The following is a 23,418-nucleotide window of genomic DNA, read 5'->3' as shown; positions in this document are numbered from 1 at the left end:
GGCGACACTAGGATGCTGGTCTTCTAGGCAAAGTTCCTCTGTCCAGTGTCTGTGTTCTTTTGCCCATCTTAATCTTTTCTTTTTATTGGCCAGTCAGAGATGGCTTTTTATTTGCAACTCGCTAAATGTTCTCATCTGTTGCGTCAACCACATTGCATAAAAAGTTATTTTTTATGCTAGTGGTTGTATTAATTTGAGATCTATTGCATCCCACAACTGTCCCAGATTATGTTTGGAATATTTATCTTTTGCACAGAATAGAATAGGTTGACTTTTGTACTATGGGGGATAGTAGATTGTGCTTTTGCTGTTCGTTAGACCTACTCATCTTATTTGCTGACGAAAAGTAAATGTTTAGTTCTTCTAACATCTTCAATATGCGCCTCGGAATTGGACGTATGTCTTCAATTGTAGCCTGTGAGAAAGACCCGATCAAGTGACTGAGAGCCGTGCTTCGGCACGCAGCCGGGAGAAGGGAATTATAATTATTATATTCAGCCCAAGGGCACAAAGGCCAATGGCCGCAAAAGGCATGGATTTTTTTGTGGACATTATGACCACACAAAGGGATGCAGCCGGGAAATTCGAGGCATGATGAAGTGCTTGTCAAATTGTGAATGAGAGACTGATGAAGTGTGTGCAGCCTGTGCAAAAAACAAAGCAGAGCTCATGCCTTTCATGCAACTTTTTTGCAAATAATCATTAGTCTCATCATGCAGACTAAGAATGTATAAAAAAATCTAAACATATAGCCAAAGATTTGTATCATGACTAAAGTTGCACAAATAACTCTAAATTATGCATATAGGAGTACCTATTTCTTTCTTAACCACTCAACACAGAATAGCCGCATGTGCGCACTCCCTGAAATTGTTTGGAGAAAATATCCTTTCTATTTGATTCAGCTATGCTCAATTGTATTCTTCATACTATAAAATAATGTAAAACAAGAAATTTGAAACAAATCTTGTCTACTAAATTAACTAGTGTAGACCACAACGATTTGGCAGATCAGGGTCTAACATAAGGACAACACAGAGTAGGCTATTCTGTTCTTCTGAAATAGACTACATTTTCTTCATATCATGTTTCTATAGACCTGTCTAAATAAATAATGGATTTATTGTGATGGTGTAGGTTGGTGTACATGGATTTATTAGACTTTTTAAAATGTAGATGTTCCAAAGGTCTGCATCAGTGGCTTGTAGGATATGCGTGGAAGCCAGGAGATAGTAAATGTGTTTATGTTAATTAACGGACAATCACCGGCTGACAAAATGTCATGACCGCCACAGCCCCCATATACGGAGTTCAAATGAGACTAGCTTGGCTTGTGCACCTCATTGAAAAATGGCCCATCAAATATTATGTTGATTGTAAATTAGGCGTGTTCGAAAATGCAGTGCTGAATTTTGACGTTGCCCCTTGAAGCATATCAACTTTTGAAACTCATCTGTTTTTCTTTTTCTTTTGCGTTTTGGGAAGCACCCGGGAGGGTTAGGGTTAACAAAAGCTGTTCCTTTCCCCCAAATGTCTTTTATGATTTTCATATTGTTGCAGTTCTGAATGGGAAGAATAAACACTGGTCTGTAGTTCCCTAGTAGTCAGAGTGTTAAGGGTGTGTACTGGAGGCGAAGTCAGGTGCAGGAGAACAGAGTATAGTGAACAGGCGCACATTCTTATTTCGATCCAACGAAAGCACAAAAGTACATAAATATGCCCAAACACGGAACATAGACAAAAGTATAGCGCGTAACAATACCCACATAACATAAATACAATTTCCCACAAAGACATGGAGGGGAACAGAGGACTAAATACATGCAGTGTGATTAGGGAATGAAAAGCAGGTGTGTATGGAACAAGACAAAACAAATGGAAATATGAAAAATGGAGCGGCAATGGCTAGAAAGCCGATGACGTCGATCGCTGAACGCCGCCCGAACAAGGAGAGGAGCCGACTTCGGCTCCTCTCCCCTCCTTGACGCGCGGCGCGCTGACACTGACCACTGTGACTGACCCAAAATTAAGGAAATCTTTGACTATGTACAGACTAAGTGAGCATAGCTTTGCTATTGAGAAAGGCCGCCGAAGGCAGACCTGGCTCTCAAGAGCAGACAGGCTATGTGCACACTGCCCACAGAATGAAGTGGAAACTGAGCTGCACTCCCATATCTATTGGGTGAAATACCACTATTTGTACATCACTACATCACTACAACACTGTATATATACATAATATGACATTTGAAATGTCTTTATTCTTTTGGAAGTTTTGTAAGTGTAATGTTCACAATTAGTATGTTATTGTTTATTATCTATTTCCCTTGCTTTGGCAATGTAAACATATGTTTCCCATGCCTATGACAGAGAGACAGAGAGAGAGAGACAGAGAGAGAGAGAGAGCGAGAGACAGAGTGAGACAGAGAGAGTGAGAGTGACAGAGACAGAGAGACGGAGAGGAGTGTTTGCATGTGTGAATGTGTGCCTCTATGGTAGGATATCTACGCTACCTGAACTTAACATTTTTAGTTGGCCCAAACTTAGCTGACTGATGCACTCACATCTTAAACATTTGAACCGTGGCCGATGCGTATCAGTGAATCGATGCTTATCGATGCTTTTCCCTAGTATCTGCATGTCAACATGTCCTCACATCTCCTCCGTTAGGCAGTGGCGATTTTAGCATCTAAATCTTGGTGGTGCAAACTCAAAAGCAATGCATGCCAGCAAAGCCACTACACAACACAACCCTACACAATACATTAATTGGACTATAACGGAGCAAACGGTGCCCAGAAACTGTTAGGGCCTATATAAACCTGTCCCAACAGCAGAGTCCCAACAGCAGTCCCATCACCTTACCACTGTTACACCTGGCTATTAGCAGAGCCTTGTCTGGCAGCGAAACAGTTCATTCAGCCTCATTTACTGCCTTTTAAAAAAACATAGCTGATATGGCTGATTTCCTTCAACAAATGGGGTTTCTACTGACAATTGAGTTGTACGGTACATAAGGGGACAACAAGCGGATAAGAGGCAATCCGTAATTTCCATTAAGACATTGGTGAGCGAGCTAGAAAGGACATAGTCAATACAACTATTTGTTAAGCACTTTTGAAATGTAAAGTGACAAAATTCAGAACATGGGTCGTTCTTACAGTATTCTCCCTCTACACCAAGTCAGAACCGTAGGATAAATAAAGGGGGCATATAAGCAGACAATGAAAGCTCTTACAATATTCGATAATGACATCTCTCTAAAACAGGCTATAGGTTACAAGTGCACCGCTAAGTCAGAACAGTAGGCTAAATTATGAGGGGAAAAGGGACCACATTTTTACTACACAGCATACACTTAGTATTACTGTCTTAGCTATGGTATACAGTTGAAGTCGGAAGTTTACATACACCTTAGCCAAATACATTTAAACTCAGTTTCACAATTCCTGACATATAATCCCATTAAAAATTCCCTGTCTTAGGTCAGTTAGGATCACCACTTTATTTTAAGAATGTGAAATGTCAGAATAATAGTAGAGATAATGATTTATTTCAGCTTTTATTACTTTCATCACATTCCTAGTGGGTCAGAAGTTTACATACACTCAATTAGTATTTGGTAGCATTGCCTTTAAATTGTTTAACTTGGCTCAAACGTTTCGGGTAGCCATCCACAAGCTTCCCACAATAAATTGGGTGAATTTTGGCCCATTCCTCCTGACAGAGCTGGTGTAACTGAATAAGGTTTGTAGGCCTCCTTGCTCGCACACACTTTTTCAGTTCTGGCCACAATTTTCTGTAGAATTGTGGTCAGGGCTTTGTGATGGCCACTCCAATACCTTTGCTTTGTTGTCCTTAAGCCATTTTGCCACAACTTTAGAAGTATGCTTGGGGTCATTGCCCCTTTGGAAGACCCATTTGCGACCAAGCTTTAACTTCCTGACTGATGTTTTGAGATGTTGCTTCAATATATCCACATAATTTTCCTGCCTCATGATGCCATCTATTTTGTGAAGTGCACCGGTCCCTCCTGCAGCAAAGCACCCCCACAACATGATGCTGCCACCCCCGTGCTTCACAGTTGGGATGGTGTTCTTTGGCTTGCAAACCTCCCCCTTTTTCCTCCAAACATAGCGATGGTCATTATGGCCACACGGTTCTATTTTTGTTTCATCAGACCAGAGGATATTTCTCCAAAAAGTACGATCTTTGTCCCCATCTGCAGTTGAAAAGCGTAGTCTGGCTTTTTTATGGTGGTTTTGGAGCCGTGGCTTCTTACTTTCTGCACGGCCTTTCAGGTTAGATCGATTTAAGACTCGTTTGACTGTAAATAAAGATACTTTTGTACCTGTTTCCTCCAGAATCTTTACACGGCCCTTTACTGTCGTTCTGGGATTGATTTGCACTTTTCGCACCAAAGTACGTTCATCTCTAGGAGACAGAATGCGTCTCCTTCTGGAATGGGGTATGACGGCTGCGTGGTCCCATGGTGTATTTACTTGCGTACTATTGTTTGTACAGATGAACGTGGTATCTTCAGGTGTTTGGAAATTGCTCCTAAGGATGAACCAGACTTGTGGAGGTCTACAATTTATTTTCTGAGGTCTTGGTTGATTTCCTTTGATTTTCCTATGATGTCAAGCAAAGAGGCACTTAGTTTGAAGGTAGGCCTTGAAATACATCCACAGGTACACCTCCAATTGACTCAAATTATGTCAATTAGCCTATCAGAAGCTTCTAATGCCGTGATATAATTTTCTGGAATTTTCCAAGCTGTTTAATGGCACAGTCAACTCAGTGTATGTAAACTTCTGACCCACTGGAATTGTGATACAGTGAATTATAAGTGAAATAATCTGTTTTAAAACAGATAATTTTTTTGAAAAATTGCTTGTGTCATGCACAAAGTAGATGTCATAACCGACTTGCCAAAACTATAGTTTGTTAACAAGAAATTTGCGGAGTGGTTGAAAAACGAGTTAATGGGTCTAGGGGGCAGCATTTGCACGTCTGGATAAAAAAAATGTACCCGATTTAATCTGGTTACTAATCCTACCCAGTAACTAGAATATGCATATACTTATTATATATGGATAGAAAACACTCTAAAGTTTCCAAAACTGTTTGAATGGTGTCTGTGAGTATAACAGAACTCATTTGGCAGGCAAAACCCTGAGACATTTTCTGACAGGAAGTGGATACCTGATGTGTTGTATTGACTTTAAACCTATCCCATTGAAAAACACAGGGGTTTAGGAATATTTTGGCACTTCCTATTGCTTCCACTAGATGTCACCAGCCTTTACAAAGTGTTTTGAGTCTTCTGGAGGGAGATCTGACCGAACAAGAGCCATGGAACGGTGATGTCCCATTAGACACCTGGCGCGCTACTTCATGTTGGGTACCCTCGTTCCAATACGTTATAAAAGGCTATGCATTCGTCCACCTTGAATATTATTCATGTTCTGGTTAAAAAAGGCCCTAATGATTTATGCTATACAACGTTTGACATGTTTGAACGAACGGAAATATATTTTTTCCCCTCGTTCATGACGAGAAGTCCGGCTGGCTTACATCATGTGCTAACGAGACGGAGATTTTTGGACATAAATGATGAGCTTTTTTGAACAAAACTACATTCGTTATGGACCTGTGATACCTGGAAGTGACATCTGATGAAGAGAATCAAAGGTAATGGATTATTTACATAGTATTTTCGATTTTAGATCTCCCCAACATGACGTCTAGTCTGTATCGCAACGCGTATTTTTCTGGGCACAGTGCTCAGATTATTGCAAAGTGTGATTTCCCAGTAAGGTTATTTTTAAATCTGGCAAGTTGATTGCGTTCAAAAGATGTAAATCTATAATTCTTTAAATGACAATATAATATTTTACCAATGTTTTCTAATTTTAATTATTTAATTTGTGACGCTGACTTGACTGCCGGTTATTGGAGGGAAACGATTTCCTCAACATCAATGCCATAGTAAAACGCTGTTTTTGTATATAAATATGAACTTGATAGAACTAAAAATGCATGCATTGTCTAACATAATGTCCTAGGAGTGTCATCTGATGGAGATTGTAAAAGGTTAGTGTATCATTTTAGCTGGTTTTATGGTTTTGGTGACCCTGTCTTTGACTTGACAAAACATTACACACAACTCTTGTAAATGTACTGTCCTAACATACTCTAAATTTATGCTTTCGCCGTAAAACCTTTTTGAAATCGTAAAACGTGGTTAGATTAAGGAGATGTTTATCTTTCAAATGGTGTAACATAGTTGTATTTTTGAAAAATTTGAATTTTGACATTTATTTGGATTCAAATTTGCCGCTCTTGAAATGCACCTGCTGTTGATGGAGTGCACCACAGGTGGCACGCTAGCGTCCCACCTAGCCCCAAGAGGTTTTAAATGACTCCAACCTAAGTGTATGTAAATTTCCGACTTCCACTGTTCATATCTCCCTGGCATATAATATAATTTATTTAGCAGCATACAATACATTTTTGGACTCTTCTTACTGTGCTGTGCTCACTTGTCATCAAAGTCTGGCATTCTCTGGATTTATGGTGCTTTCAAGACAACTGGGAACTCAGAAAATAACAAGGTCAATCATGACGTTAGTGATCTTCAGGTCGGAGCGCTAGAAAGAGTTCCAGTTGTTTTGAAAGCGGCAGAAGTCATGCTGGATTGACAGCTGTCACGGTGAGCGCTACTGGTGGAGAAGTCAGGTGCAGGAGAGCAGAGAGTTGTGAACAGGCGCACACTGTTTTTGGGTAGAGGCAACAAAACAGACAGACGCCACTGCGTCAAACCTCCAGCCAAAAGATAAAGTGCAAGGCGCGAAACAGTCCCAACAAATTAGCAAATGTTACAATAAACAACCTTTGTGGAATACCACGGAATATACAGGAAAAAACACAGCCTAGCGCGTACACATGAAACACGTAACAATAACAATTCCACACAAAGACATGGAGAGAAACAGAGGAATAAATACATGCAGTGTGATTAGGGAATGAAAACCAGGTGTGCAGGAAACAAGACAAAATAAATGGAACAATGGAAAAATGGAGCGGCGATGGCTAGAAAGCCGGTGACGTCGACCGCCGAACGCCGCCCGAACAAGGAGAGGAGCCGACTTCGGCGGAAGTCGTGACAGTACCCCCCTTTGACGCGCGGCTCCAGCAGGGCGCTGACACCGGCCTCGGGGACGACCCGGAGGGCAAGGCGCAGGGCGATCCGGCCGGACACGGTGGAACTCCCGCAGCAGTTCAGGGTCCAACACATCCGCCACCGGAACCCAGCACCTCTCCTCCGGACCGTACCCCTCCCACTCCACGAGGTACTGAAGGCCTCCCACCCGACGTCTCGAATCCAGGATGGAACGAACGGAGAACGTCAGGGCCCCCTCGATGTTCAGAGGGGGTGGAGGAACCTCCCGCACCTCAGATTCCTGGAGTGGACCAACCACCACCGGGTTAATACGGTAATCGAGGGGAAGCTGTAACCTGTAACACACCTCGTTCACTCTCCTCAGGACTTTGAATGGCCCCACAAACCACGGGCCCAGCTTCTGGCAGGGCAGGCAGAGGGGCAGGTTTCGGGTCGAGAGCCAGACCCGGTCCCCCGGTGCGAACACCGGGGCCTCACTGCGGTGACGGTCTGCGCCCACTTTCTGGCGCAGCACAGTGCTCTGAAGGTGGACATGGGCGGCGTCCACAACGATCCGCAACGACCAGGATCGAGGTGTTACCCTGTGAGGGAGGAAGATCGGTCTAAAAATCTACCGACAGGTGCGACCACGGCTGTTGTGGAACGGGTAAGGGTTGTAACTTACCTCTGGGCAGGTGTCTAGGAGCCTTGCACTGGGCGCACACTGAGCAGGAGGAAACATAAACACTCACGTCCTTTGCCAAGGTGGGCAACCAGTACTTCGCAGTCAGACAGTGCACCGTCCGACCGATCCCCGGATGACCAGAGGAGGGTGATGTGTGGGCCCAATAGATCAACTGGTCATGGACAGCAGACGGAACGTACAGACACCCGACGGGACACTGGAGGGGAGCGGGCTCTGTACGCAATGCCTGCTCAATGTCCGCGTCCAGCTCCCATACGACCGGCGCTATATAAATATAAAGTTAGCCACTGAATCCTTCCAAACCCCTCATTGTTGAATTTGTGATTTCCAAATGTCTGTGTAATGTCAATGTCCAATGGCCGATGAGCACCAATACATTTTATCTATAATTTCTCTTCATATGACAAGGGTGGAAAAGGCTTTGCCAGTAGATTGTCAACTTGATTCATGATGCTAGGATTTCCAAATTATGATGTTGACATGATCAGTCCAATCAAAGCTAATGTAGTTATAACTTGATTTGACGTAATTTTATCTGTGGCCAACTACCTTGAGCCTCCTTGGATGGGCACTTCTAATGTAACTCTATGGCAGCACTCAAGGGGCTTGAATTTTCGAGCCCTTCCGTCTAGATTTTGCGGTGACGTAGTGTCCCCTTGAGTGAGAGAACACTGAGCCAATCACGGCACAACTAGAAAACATTACCAACCCCTACGCTCCGTGTCTTCCGCTGGCTACCCCACCTGAGTGGCGCAGCAGTCTAAGGCTACACATCTCATTGCTGGAGGCTTCACTACAGACACCCTGGTTCAAATCCAGGTTGTATCACAACTGGCTGTGATTGGGAGTCCCATAGGGCGGCGCACAATTGGCCCAGGGTCGTCTGGGTTTGGCCGGTATAGGCTGTCATTGTAAATATGAACTTGTTCTTAACTGACTTACCTGGTTAAATAAAACCACAGAAAGCACTGACCTAGGCTGAAACACCTGCATTTTGGAGCTGCTTTACTCAAGAAAACAAAAAAGAGACCATGTTTATCAACTCAATGATTATTTATTTTTACATTGTTTGCAAACTGATATGTGACACGCATTAATGCCAAAATGACATGCAAAACAGGCACACAAAAAATGTATAATAATATTAATATTATAGCTAAACATGTGGGGCTCAAAACAGGTGGGACTCTGCCCCCACCTGCCCTGAATGACGGGTCGCCACTGACCTTAGGTCAACACCAAGCATTATACATTTCAGGCATGTTTGTCCAGCACTGTGGTTTGTGGCGAGCCATTAGCGCTCGCCAAATGAGGCATGCTCAGATCCTGCCTAGCTCAATTGGCCTAAGAAATAAACAACCCCTCCCCTCGTACAGTATCATGTGACCCACCCTCTAATTACCAGTGTTTATTGCTTGCGGGCTAAACAGTTAGCTTTATGACACGGTAAGGGCCCTGTGGCTGCTAATTTATAGAGGGAAGCCATTTAACTTAGCATCAACCTGGAGAAAAGATAGCCTTTGTTTGCATGCATGTCTGCATAGCCTTCTTTGGGGCCTGTTATTATTGTGTTTTGCCTTTGGCCCTGGTATTTTATTTTATCACGATCCCCATTAGCTGACGCCATGACGACAGCTTGTCTTTTTGTGGTCGGAATAACGGCAACTCGTCTTCCCTTATTCTCTCACTAGGGATAAGGGGTTGATTTAGGAGTGAAGGGTACCCATACAGAAAACAATATACATTTCAATATATTTAAAGTGACGTTAAATGTATTTCACATACATGTAGCAACATTTGCATCTTTGCTCAAATGCATGTAATGCCTGACAATATTCCAGAAATGCATGACACCTAGTTTACAGGGTGGCCAAAGTGGTTACTAATTCAGTTCTTAAATTCATCTTTAAATATTGATCAATGGTGATCATGGTCAGCAACAACAACAAAAAACATTTGATTTCACCTAATTCGAACATTCTCTCATTCCGAGCACATGTTCAACTTCATAAAAAATATGTTTCTCAAGAGGTAAAGAAAGACTGTAGTAAGTGCCTGTCTTCAGCTTAATAAAATAATGAAAAAAATGTAGTGCCTGATGTTTTTCTTATAATTTTATTTCATTTTGTATCTATTTAAAAAAAGATATATACATTGTACAACACTCCACAATATGTCAAAGTGTAGGTCTAGGTCTTATGCTTCCGATGAGTGGTAGTATACGACTCTACGTGGATGGTAAGCAGTGTTATGGTGTGTTCGTAGCCAAGTGGGAAGTGGAAATTTACCACATCTGGGACAAGCCACTTAAACGGCCCTCCAACTGGTAATTACTAGATACATCATCCATGAATCCCCTTGTGACAGGGGGAATGGAAGCTTGTTGTGTGAAACAGGGAGGGGCAATAGAATGCAAGCTTCACAAATTTAAATTGTTAAAACATTTGTAGTCTTTAACAGGGTTGACGTGTTATGCTCATCCTGCTCAGTTTTTTTACCATAAAACACCAGAAAAATGCCAAAACGAGTAGAACCAGTTCACCTGCTTTTACACTATGATTTGACTATTAGATGTTCAATTATTTTTACTTTAAAAATTAATGAGGTCGATGAAAACACCATTCTCAAAAATGACTGCAAATGTGATTATGCATGAAAATTATCTTCCCCAAACTTGAAAATCACACAAGGCCTTTGTATGCCAGTAAGTAATGTGTAATGTGTAATGTGTAATGTGATACATTTTAAGAAGTCATTTGGCCACTTTAGTTGTGATACAAACCTTATCAAAACATATAGGCCTATGGGCTAGGCTACATGAGGTGGGCGAATATGATTTGAAAAAGTTACCAAAAAAGCATGCGCTGTTTCTTGCCTTACTGCTCACAAGCTGGGCATCATTCACAAGTGATTGGCTAATACATCATTCATAAGCGATTGGCTAATACATCATTCACAAGCGATTGGCTAATACATCATTCACAAGCGATTGGTTAATACATCATTCACAAGCGATTGGCTAATACATCATTCACATGCGATTGGCTCATACATCATTCACAAGTGATTGGCTAATATTGCCACCCATCAGACTATTCTTGATTAATATTGTCATTACATATACTAAATAATATATGTGTGAGATTTGTTTTGATTTAGAATGAACCATTAGAATGGACCAGAGTGCCTGAGAGGGGGAGCGGGGGTAGACATAACACTTGCACACTATCTGTTCTGCAGTTTTAATGAGACTAACATAAGTGCATGTGATATCAAATCACCTACTAAGGTATCATTGTTAAGACATTTTGTTAAAATAAGATTTTGCCAATGTATTTAATTTGACATACACACTTATTTCTTACAATTACATTTAAATACATGTTAAAATATGTTTTACAAAACATGTCCAAATACATGTTTAAATATATTTACCAAGTATATTGATAAATACTCTATATTCTAAAATACATTCTGATGCATTTAACATATATTGTGATATACATTATTACATGCATTTATGTTCTATATGTTGGAATACATTTAAAATGTATTAAATACAATTTTTTTAAGTACATTATTTGGCCAATTTTTTATATTTCACATGTATCCTAAAAAATATATTTAAAAAAATTCAGAATGGGAGATAGTCTTTACAAAAATATCTTGGAAAAATGAATTGGTTTTCATCCTACATATATCCTACATACATCCTACATATATCCTACATAGTATAGAAAGCATCAAGGACAGCTTCCTAATATTGAGTTGCACCCCTCACTTTTGCCTTCAGAACAGCCTCAGTTCATCGGGGCATGGACTCTACAAGGTGTCGAAAGTGTTCCACAGGGATGCTGGCCCATGTTGACTCCAATGCTTCCCACACTTGTGTCAAGTTAGCTGGATGTTCTTTGGGTGGTAGACCATTCTTGATATAAACGGGAAACTGTTGAACGTCAAAGACCCAGCAGCGTTGCAGTTCTCTAATCAAATTAAGTCAAATGTTATTTGTCACATGCGCAGAATACAACACTGTTCACCTTACAGTGAAATGCTTACTTACAAGCCCTTAACCAACAATGCTTTAAGAAGTTAAGAAGAAAAATGTGTTAAATAAACAATAGATAAGTTGAATTTAAAAAAAATAAGAATAACAAATAATTAAACATCAGCAGTAAAATAACAATATCGAGGCTATATACAGGGGATACCAGTACAGAGTCAATGTGCAAAGTTCCTGACACAAACTGGTGCGCCTGGCACCTACTACCATACCCAGTTCAAAGGCACTTAAATATTTTGTCTTGCCCATTTACCCTCTGAATGGCACACAAACACAATCCATGTCTCAACTGTTCCAAGGCTTAAAAATAATTATTTAACCTGTCACCTCCCCTTCATCTACACTGATTGAAGTGGATTTAACAAGTGACCTCAATAAGGGATCATAGCTTTAACCTGGATTCACCTGGTCAGTCTATGTCTTGGAAAGAGCGGGTGTCCTTAATGTTTGTAAACTATTTTCCAAATTTCATGCTAAGATTTTAATATTCAACAATTTTACAAGCCAAATTACAAGTCAAATGTCACTACATTCATGCGTAGCGTAGGGTACAAGTTGTGCTTTATGGGAGATTGGGTTTGGTCAGGGTTTTGTCCTTCCTAACTCTTCTCTTTCCCTCTCTTGTGACTGGGTGGGAGTTGTTGTTTGTGATCTCTCTCTGTGAGTGTGTGTGTCAGAGAGGGAAATAGTGAGAGAGTTATGAGGAAGAGGTAGAAAATCAGAGGAAGAGCGAGAGAGAGAGAGAGTGCTGCCGTGTTGTTATACCTGATGGCTCTTTCTTCTTCAGTAACAGCTGGTGGTGCGAGGCCCGCAAGGGTGTGTGTGTGTGTCTTTGTGTGTGTATGTGTCTTTGCGTGTGTGTGCATTTGTGTGCGTGTGTGTCTTTGTGCGCGTGTGTCTTTGTGTGTGAGAGAAAGAGAGACGGAGAGAATAAAAGAAGGCTAGTTGTTATTGTTGCTGCTACTGTTGTTGCCACATTGTAAGTGGTGGGAAAGGTGTGCCAGGTTTCTCTGGAACAGTTTAGAGGAACATACGGTGCATGGGCCCTGCCCGGAATACGCAATGGCCCATCGCCAAACACACGCAATACTCACACACACACACACACACACAATTTTAAATTACAGAAGATAATATCTCTGGGAGTGGGACACTAAACTCTTAGAACAAAATTAGCTGTCTAGAACCTAGAAGGGTTCTTCAGTTCTCCCCATAGAACCCTTTAAATAACAATTTTTGGTTCCAGGTATTTTTTTGTATTTTTTTTATTTCACCTGTATTTAACCAGGTAGGCCAGTTGAGAACAAGTTCTCATTTACAACTGCGACCTGGCCAAGATAAAGCAAAGCAGTGCGACAAAAACAACAACACAGTTACACATGGGATAAACAAACGTACAGTCAATAACACAATAGAAAAACCTGTATACAGTGTGTGCAAATTAAGTAAGGAGGTAGGGCAATAAATAGGCCATAGTGGCGAAGTAATTACTATTTAGCAATTAACACTAGAGTGATAGATGTGCAGATGAGGATGTGCAAGTAGAAATACTGGTGTGCAAAAGAGCAGAAAAACAAAAACAAATATGGGATGAGGTAGGAAGTTGATTGGATAGGCTATTTACAGATGGGCTGTGTACAGCTGCAGCGATCGGTAAACTGCTCTGACAGCTGATGCTTAAAGTTAGTGAGGGAGATATAAGTCTCCAACTTCAGGGATTTTTGCAATTCGTTCCAGTCATTGGCAGCAGAGAACTGGAAGGAAAGGCGGCCAAAGGAAGTGTTGGCTTTGGGGATGACCAGTGAAATATACCTGCTGGAGCGCTTGCTATGGGTGGGTGTTACTATGGTGACCAGTGAGCTGAGATGAGGCGGAGCTTTACCTAGCAAAGAATTATAGATGGCCTGGAGCCAGTGGGTTTGCCGACGAATATGTAGCGAGGACCAGCCAAAGAGAGTATACAGGTCACAGTGGTGGGCAGAATATGGGGTTTTGGTGACAAAACGGATGGCACTGTGATAGACTGCATCCAATTTGCTGAGTAGAGTGTTGGAGGCTATTTTGTAAATGACATCGTCGAAGTCAAGGATTGGTAGGATAGTCAGTTTTACGAGGGTATGTTGCGGGGGGTGCAGAGCTGTTGGCCGGGGTTAGGGTAGCCAGTTGGAAAGCATGGCCAGCCGTAGAGAAATGCTTATTGAAATTCTCGATTATCGTGGATTTATCGGTGGTGACAGTGTTTCCTAGCCTCAGTGCAGTGGGCAGCTGGGAGGAGGTGCTCTTATTCTCCATGGACTTTACAGTGTCCCAAAACTTTTTGGAATTAGTGCTGCAGAATGCAAATTTCTGATTGAAAAAGCTAGCATTTGCTTTCCTAACTGACTGTGTATATTGGTTCCTGACTTCACTGTAAAGTTGCATATTGCGGGGACTATTTGATGCTAGTGCAGTACGCCACAGGATGTTTTTGTGCTGGTGAAGGGCAGTCAAGTCTAGAAGTAGAACGCTTTTGTTTACAGGTATAACTTTTTTTTGGTTCCGTGTAGAACTCTTTCCACACAGGGCTCTACATGGAACCTAAAAGGGTTCTACCTGGAAACAAAAAGGGTTCTCCTATGGGGAAAGAACTCTTTTGAAACCCTTTTTTCTGACAGTGTAAGCTAGTCGAGACTGTAATAACACAGTAAGTTATAACTTGACAAATGAAACACAATCCTGTCTCCCTCTCATCTATCTTTGGGCCATTTTCTTTTAGCTTCAAATTTCAATTCAATACAAAACCTAATTTCAATACCATAACGGAATTAGGACAAGGGTGCGTTATTCTCTAAACAAAGTTAGTTTGTTCAGTGGAAAACTCAATGGACTCCATCTACCATTTTGCATTGCCCATTTTGAACCACACTTGTGGAAAAAGCCAACTCCAGACGTCCTCAAGTGATTCTTGAATTTTTCATTTTGAAAAGCGATATCCCAAGTATGAATACAGTAAAGTAAACACACTAAAAAGGTTAAAAAACAACAACATTTTGAGCAAAAAAAGGGTTTTATTGACACAAAAGCAAATTTCAAGGAGTAGAACATTCAACGAGTTGGTCTGATGAGAAGTTGTGATGTCATTGGTCTCCTCCTTGCTTGAGGAACAATAGAGAACAAAAGAGGAAAGGCCCCTCCTACTTCTACCATGTCGTGACTTACCTGGACCACCTATTGAGATGTGCCTGTTGTTAAGTAAATCAGGCATTAAATGAGATGAAAAGAAGACTGGAGTGCCACTTTAAGATTCGTGATACATTGTGATCAAGTTCTATGGTGATGCGTTGAACAAAAGGCCATTAAGTCTCGTGAGCATTCACAACGCTGACACACTTTGTGCTTTGTCTGTTTTAGTCCTTGAGGATGGCTCCTGTAAAGAACTCCAATAAATCAAATGGAAATTGCAAATGTGTTGGGTTTTAAGTTGAGGCGCAGATGCATAGAAGCTATCTGTAGCTGTGTGCTGAACACCCCGATCATTCCCTTGCACATTTGATTTACAGTGGCAAGAAAGAGTATGTGAACCCTTTGGAATTACCTGGATTTCTACATAAATTGGTCATCAAATTTGATCTGATCTTCATCTTAGTCATTAGCCTAGGGGGTTCACATACTTTTTTCGTCCTACGCTGTGAATGTTTAAATTATGTATTTAATATAGACAACAAAAATACAATAGTTGGTGTGTTATTAGTTTAATCAGACTGTGTTTGTCAATTGTTGTAACCTAGATGAAGATCAGATCAAATTTGATGACCAATTTATGCAGAAATCCAGGTAATTGCAAAGGGTTCACATACTTTTTCTTGCCACTGTATGTTGTCTCAACCCACCAAATACAAACAACTTACTATTTTCTCATTTTCAAAAGGTCCCGTAGCTCACATTCTTAGAAAGTACTCACAAATCCTCCTGTCTTAAAAATCCTACGGTCGCCTGAACAGAGCAGAAATAGTGCCCTGCTCATTAGGAGAATAGCAGACATTCTTCCTCCCAATGTCCTTCTTCCTGTGTTTTGAGCCACACTGAGCGGTCATTAGTCCACGGTTCCCATTTAACAAGACAGCTCATTGGAGATACAGAGAAAAGCGAGGAGCAGCGACAACTGAATTCCAGCATCTCTCTCACACACACACACGCATTCTAGAGATTTGTCCATGAGCATAAAAAAAAAATGTATTACATTTTTTTTTTTTAGCTCAGTCAGCGTCTCAACTTACTGATGAAAGTTAGAATAGTAGAACACGAGGTGTTGTGCATCAACAGTTTCCCGCTTGTTATATGTCACTAACTGACAGTCACTCAGTTAGCTCATGTCAGTAAAACATTTTTAGATTGGTAAATGAGTCTAGTTAGTCTAGCCAGCTATCTACAGTTAACTTGTAGTAATCATGACCGAATGAAATTCTACTTTTTAATCACGGTGCTGAGTTAATATGAGTTTATGTGTAGCAGCTAATTATATAGCTAATAGGCTATGTGTTTGTAGATGGACTGAGGTGAATGAATCTACAGCAGCCAAGGTGACCGGGGTCATTATGGCTAGTTTTTGCTCTTCTCCAAACAGAATTTTAAAGATTTATAGAAATGTAGTAAATAGGTTTTAACTTTCTTAAACTGTCTAGGCATTAGGCAGGTAGCCTAGTGGTTAGCGCATTGGGCCAGTAACTGAAAGGTTGCTGGATTGAATCCCAGAGCTGACAAGGTAGAAATCTGTTGTTCTCCCCCTGAGCAAGGCAGTTAACCCACTGTTCCCCAGCTGCTGAAGATGTGGATGTTGATTAAGGTAGCCCTGAAATGTGGAAGACACATTTCAGTTGAATGCATTTAGTTGTACAACTGACTAGGTATCCCCCTTTCCCCAATGAAACTCAGATGGCCATGAGGTGCTGAGCAAAGGGGATGTAGATCTTGTTCATCAGGTCAAGGATGCACCATTTTCTATTAGTCACACACACAACACAATACATACATGCACGTACACACTATCTCTCCTGCTATCTACCTCATCTCCTTCTTCCTCTCATCCTCAGGTCGTAAGTTCATCATCGCCAATGCCCGGGTGGAGAACTGTGCCATCATATTCTGCAACGATGGCTTCTGCGCCATGTGCGGCTACTCGCGAGCAGAGATCATGCAGAAGCCCTGTACCTGTAACTTCCTGTACGGCCCTCAAACCAAGAGGTTGGCCATCGCCCAGATGGCCCAAGCACTGCTGGGCTCGGAAGAGAGGAAAGTGGAGATCAACCTGTACAGGAAGGACGGTAGGACCATACGCAGTGTGTGTGTGTATGTTTTGCGGTGAGGTTGAAAACTCGTACAAGTTCAACCTGCTTAGTTACTATGGTTTCCAAGAACCATATTTTCTATACTTGGTTCATATTCATCACTGTATTTGCTAGTCTCTTGGTGTATTCTCAGTCCCCCCTCTGATGCCTGATCATTGGTTGTGTCAGTCATCCTAGTTTGTGAGATCATATGGGGAAAACACTCAGGAGGAACATCCTGGATGGTGGCCAGTGACACACTACTCGATCACATCCAGGTAATAGAGATAGACCCCCCCCCCCAACCCCCCCCACCCCCGGTGAGATATGTCGGACAGGTCCAACTGAGGAAAGCGCTACCGTATGATAGAGGAGTCAAAGAGAAAGCAAGACTGATGAAGTGAGATACTGAGAAAAGGTATAGGTGAAAAAAGAAAGAAAGAGAGAGGGCGGCTGCAGTTCTCAGTTCCTGGAGAGTCCCATTGGAAGGAGGTGAGAGAGGGGTGAGAGAGAGTTGAGAGAGAGGTGACAGAGAGTAGAAAGACAGGAGGAAAGAAAGACAAGGGAGAGGTTAGAGGAGAGAGAGAGAGAGAAAAACATAGCAGAGGTAAAAGGAGAGAGGGTCAGACTGAGGAGGTGGTATTTATCAGTTCCTCTCCTAGTCTTGTGCGTGTTGATTAAGAGGAGAGCTAGCTGTAGCAGCTGCTGTAGCATGCTACATTGCTAGCTGTATCAGCAGCAGTAGAGCGCTACATGGCTAGCTGTAGCAGCAGCAGTAGAACGCTACATGGCTAGCTGTAGCAGCAGCAGTAGAACGCTACATGGCTAGCTGTAGCAGCAGTAGAGTGCTACATGGTTTGCTGTAGCAGCAGTAGAGGGCTATATGGCTAGCTGTATCAGCAGCAGTAGAGTGCTACATGGCTAGCTGTAGCAGCAGCAGTAGAACACTACATGGCTAGATGTAGAAGCAGCAGTAGAACGCTACATGGCTAGCTGTAGCAGCAGTAGAGTGCTACATGGTTTGCTGTAGCAGCAGTAGAGGGCTATATGGCTAGCTGTATCAGCAGCAGTAGAGCGCTACATGGCTAGCTGTAGCAGCAGCAGTAAAACGCTACATGGCTAGCTGTAGCAGCAGTAGAGTGCTACATGGTTTGCTGTAGCAGCAGTAGAGGGCTATATGGCTAGCTGTAGCAGCAGCAGTAGAGCACTACATGGCTAGATGTAGCATCAGCAGTACAGAGCTACATGGCTAACTGTAGCAGCAGCAGTAGAGTGCTACATGGCTAGCTGTAGCAGCCATAGAGCGCTACATGGCTAGCTGTAGCAGCAGCAGCAGAGGGCTACATGGCACCAGATGTTTGCTCTCAGCTGTTTGCTCTCTTGAATCCTGCACCGGTCCGCCCCTGGTTCACCATTCAGAGTTTCCACTGTTTATACTCAGAGTTATCTGTTTCTCCTGTATACACAACTCCCCCCTTGGCCTGCAGTAGATAGAGAAATCAACTCAAAATAATGTGTGTGTGTGTGTATGTGTGTATCGGTGTGTATGTACTGATTCTCTAGTGCCCTGCTCTGTTTCCAGTGTTTACACTCAGTAGTTGCTACAATGCTAACGATAACAGCTAGCTACAGTACAGCATAGTACGATGATTCATTCCTATATTCTTACAGTATAGGCTCTAGTATGTGATACGAGTTCTGCAGAGTATTGACAGCTGTTATCTACTGCTCGGATGTGGCTGGCCCTGTCCACCTAAACGTGGAGAAGTACAGCAGGAAGTATATTTGTAATGTCACCAGGGAGAACGTCAAGAGGCTCTCTATGCGTTGCCAGGGTTACCCACATCCCATGTGATTGGGGGAACACACTTCCCTTGGGCCCACTCCCCTTCCCTCACCTCCCTTCGCTCTTCAGTGTCTGACACTCTTATGAAGAGTCATTATGCGCTTTCAGGGGATTGCCCGATCCATAATCTCTCACCTCTGATAGGTCAACTGGTCTAGGCTTGTCTTAGCCAACCCCTCCCAGGGTGAGTCTTCCTCGGCTCATCAGAAAGTCACGATCGAAATGCAGCGCACCCTGGAAACTCATGCATAACTCATACATGATGTGGAAATGCAATGCCTCCTCCTCCCCCTTCCCCTCCTCCTTCTCCTTCTCCTCCCTCCTCCTCCTCCCCCTCCTCATTAAAATGCAAGAGTAGGGGGAAGAAAAGGATCCCTTTAATGTTAGAAAGAGTGAAGTGACAGAAAGGGAAGAGGAGGGGTAAGAAGGGAAGGGTAGTGTCGGGATTGTGCAGCAATACTCCGCTTCATTCATCTACCACTGCTCCCTGGCATTAGCCTTGATGGATCGCTCCTTCTCTCGCTCTCAATTGTCCGACGTCGATCTGACCGCTACTTAATCAATCATCTTGTCCAGCTAAACTCTTCCAGCTCTGATGCAGTTGCAGGGAGTTAGGGACTGTACACTGTGCGTGTTGTACATCAGCGCCTGTTTCCATTCAGCACAGTCTCCGGATTTCAAAGATTCTTGACCTCTTGAGGCCACTGTGATCTGTTTTTTTTAATTTTTTTACGGCTGGTAGAGCCTTTTCTGTCCCAGTTCTAGAAATGTCAACTCAAGCAGGTTGAAATACTGTAAAGGCATTCCCTGCTCTTGCTCTCAGTAAGCTTCACTCAGACTGCCAGTCTCTTTGTGTGTGCCTGTTATCCCAGAGATCTGATACCTCCAGGGAACAGGTATATACTGAACTCTGTCTCTGCATGGAAGCCTCTAGCAGCCCTCTGCTCATTGCTCTCTTCCGCCCCCTGATTGTCCAGGAATGAGTTCCAAGGGAGCCTTTACATAGCCCTCATAATTTCCGTAAGTAGCCCTGCATGCAGGCCATCTGCAGCAGGTTCTCATTAAGTAGCCCTCCATGCAGGTCATCTGCAGCAGGTTCTCATTAAGTAGCCCTCCATGCAGGCCAACTGCAGCAGGGTCTCATGCTTTGGGGTCTCATCAGGGTCTCATGCTTTGGGGAAAAGCACCTGCCCTTTTTCTGCTCCACTGGCTTAGCCATTCAGAGGCTGGGCAATTCAGAGTCTGGGCAATTCAGAGTCTGGGCCATTCAGAAACTGGGCATTTCAGAGGATGGGCCATTCAGAGGCTGGGCCATTCAGAGCCTGGGCCATTCAGAGCCTGGGCCATTCAGAGCCTGGGCCATTCAGAGCCTGGGCCATTCAGAGGCTGGGCCATTCAGAGGCTGGGCCATTCAGAGGCTGGGCCATTCAGAGGCTGGGCCATTCAGAGGCTGGGCCATTCAGAGGCTGGGCCATTCAGAGGCTGGGCCATTCAGAGACTGGGCCATTCAGAGGTGTCCCCCCTGTTTCCCCTCATATTTGTGAGGCCCCTTCATCACTCTTGCTCAGTTCTATTGCTCAGCATATTAGTTATTTTTCCACAGCTTTGACAGTTGAAAAATATGCTCAAGTCATGTGTGTCTATAGATGTCTGGTCCACCTTCTCTTTGGAGTGGCTATCCGTTGTCATCAGAGATGTACGGCCCTACAATGGCGTCATCAGAGATCGTGGCGTTTCGCGAGGCCCCCAGCAAGGTTCGAGCAATGCCCCTCCCTCCTATTTCTCGCTATTTCCTGTTATTCTACACATTTTGACATGAAGCTGAGAGAAGTTTAAAAGCTAATTGCCTGTAATTCTAAACATTTTGCCATGGCTTATGTAGTGCCCCATCCAACCAGAGCTTGTGAGCCCCCACACGTTGCTGGTGAAGCCACCGTGCTTCTTTCACATGCTTTGCTTGCTGTTTGGGGTTTTAGGCTGGGTTTCTGTACAGCACTTTGAGAATATCAGCTGATGTACGAAGGGCTATATAAAAATAAATTTGATTTGATTTGATTTGACAGCTAAGCAGGCTTGTGAGGGAATGTTGGTGCACCAGGGCCCAGATTCACAAAACCTTCTTAAGAAGACATTTCAACTTAACTGACACTTTTTTTTCTTTCTTAGGAACTTTTAATTTTTTTTCTTAAGATACTTCTTAAGTTTTTGTGTAAGAATTGTTTCGTGAATCTCTGCCCAGGTGTACATTTGAGACTAGACAGTCTCTCAGGTGGCTTACAATAGCTAAAAGCCCATGGCCTCTTCATGTGATTGCTTAGCAGCTGTAGCTAAGGAGCGTACTCAGAACTGGCCTTTAAGTACTTGCTTTGTTATGGAGATGACCTTCACGGCTAAATCCGACTGCCACGAAAAAGTCCCCCTAACAATCAACACCATTATAAAAAAAATGACGCAAGAAATGATCTTTCTTATACAATAAATTAGGCAATAATGTATTGACAGCCACACAAGAAATGATCTTCATAATTACAGTTGCACGCCGCGAAATCTATAAGGGGAAGCTTCTCATGGCCTGTGTATCAATTTTCATGTTATGTTTCTTGTGTTGATAAGCCAAGTAGTTGTTTCATTGATTTCTTTCATCACAGACCACGTCTTGAAAAATAGATTACATTGAGGTGCTTGTAGAATAGAATGCAGCATCAATGGTAATGGAATGCAACTTGTTTAGGAGGTGCTGATAATGACGTCTATGTCTGTTTAACATCCTGCAAGTCTAGACATCAACAGCTCTATTTGTGGAAATAAGTAGCATGTGAAACCCCCCCCCCAATGAATACAATTCTAAGCTACTTTAGCACATGCATTACACTGAGTGAACAAAACAGAAAGAAAACCTTCCTAATATTGTGTTGCACCCCCAGCAGACTAGATACTAGACACATCAGACTAGATACTAGACCCATCAGACTAGATACTAGACACATCAGACTAGATACTAGACACATCAGACTAGATACTAGACACATCAGACTAGATACTAGACCCATCAGACTAGATACTAGACCCATCAGACTAGATACTAGACCCATCAGACTAGATACTAGACCCATCAGACTAGATACTAGACGCATCAGACTAGATACTAGACCCATCAGACTAGATACTAGACGCATCAGACTAGATACTAGACACATCAGACTAGATACTAGACCCATCAGACTAGATACTAGACCCATCAGACTAGATACTAGACCCATCAGACTAGATACTAGACCCATCAGACTAGATACTAGACCCATCAGACTAGAGCCTTCATACAAGATAATAGACCCATCAGACTAGATACTATACCCATCATACTAGATACTAGACCCATCAGACTAGATAATAGACCCATCAGACTAGATAATAGACCAATCAGACTAGATACTATACCCATCAGACTAGGTACTAGACCCATAAGACTAGACCCATCAGACTAGATCCATCAGACTAGATACTAGTCCCATCAGACTAGATACTAGACCCATCAGACTAGACCCATCAGACTAGATACTAGACCCATCAGACAAGATAATAGACCCATCAGACTAGATACTAGCCCCATCAGAATAGATACTATACCCATCAGAATAGGTACTAGACCCATCAGACTAGACCCATCAGACTAGATACTAGAGCCATCACACTAGATACTAGACCCATCAGACTAGATACTAGACCCGTCAGACTAGACCCATCAGACTAGATACTAGACCCATCAGACTAGATACTAGACCCATCAGAATAGACCCAAAAGACCAGATACTAGACCCATAAGACTAGATACTAGACCCATCAGACTAGATACTAGACCATTCGGACTAGATACTAGTCCCATCAGACAAGATAATAGATCCATCAGACTAGATACTAGCCCCATAAGAATAGATACTATACCCATCAGAATAGGTACTAGACCCATCAGAGTAGACCCATCAGACTAGACCCATCACACTAGATACTAGACCCATCACACTAGATACTAGACCCATCAGACTAGATACTAGACCCATCAGACTAGACCCATCAGACTAGATACTAGACCCATCAGACTAGATACTAGACTCATCAGACTAGATACTATACCCATAAGACTCGATACTAGCCCAATCAGACTAGTTTCTAGTCCCATCAGACTAGACATATCAGACTAGATACTAGTCCCATCAGACAGGATACTAGACCCATCAGGCTAGATACTAGACCCATCAGACTAGATACTAGACCCATTAGACTAGATACTAGTTCCATCAGACTAGACACATCAGACTAGATACTAGACCCATCAGA

At 42.7% G+C, this 23,418-nt stretch overlaps 1 protein-coding gene across 2 annotated transcripts in view; it reads left to right on the top strand.

Moving 5' to 3' along the window:
- LOC106579665 (potassium voltage-gated channel subfamily H member 2) overlaps positions 1 to 23,418 on the top strand; it is a 325,149-nt gene that overhangs the window by 16,905 nt on the left and 284,826 nt on the right. For both annotated transcript variants that reach the window (XM_045702778.1, XM_014159798.2), the window contains exon 3: positions 17,004 to 17,234. In XM_045702778.1, the coding sequence (XP_045558734.1) occupies positions 17,004 to 17,234 (231 nt within the window). The remainder of the gene's footprint in view (positions 1 to 17,003; positions 17,235 to 23,418) is intronic.

This window comes from Salmo salar, chromosome ssa19 (genome assembly GCF_905237065.1).
Source record: "Salmo salar chromosome ssa19, Ssal_v3.1, whole genome shotgun sequence".
Lineage (NCBI taxonomy): Eukaryota > Metazoa > Chordata > Actinopteri > Salmoniformes > Salmonidae > Salmo > Salmo salar.
This window is presented reverse-complemented; position numbering and strand designations above follow the sequence as displayed.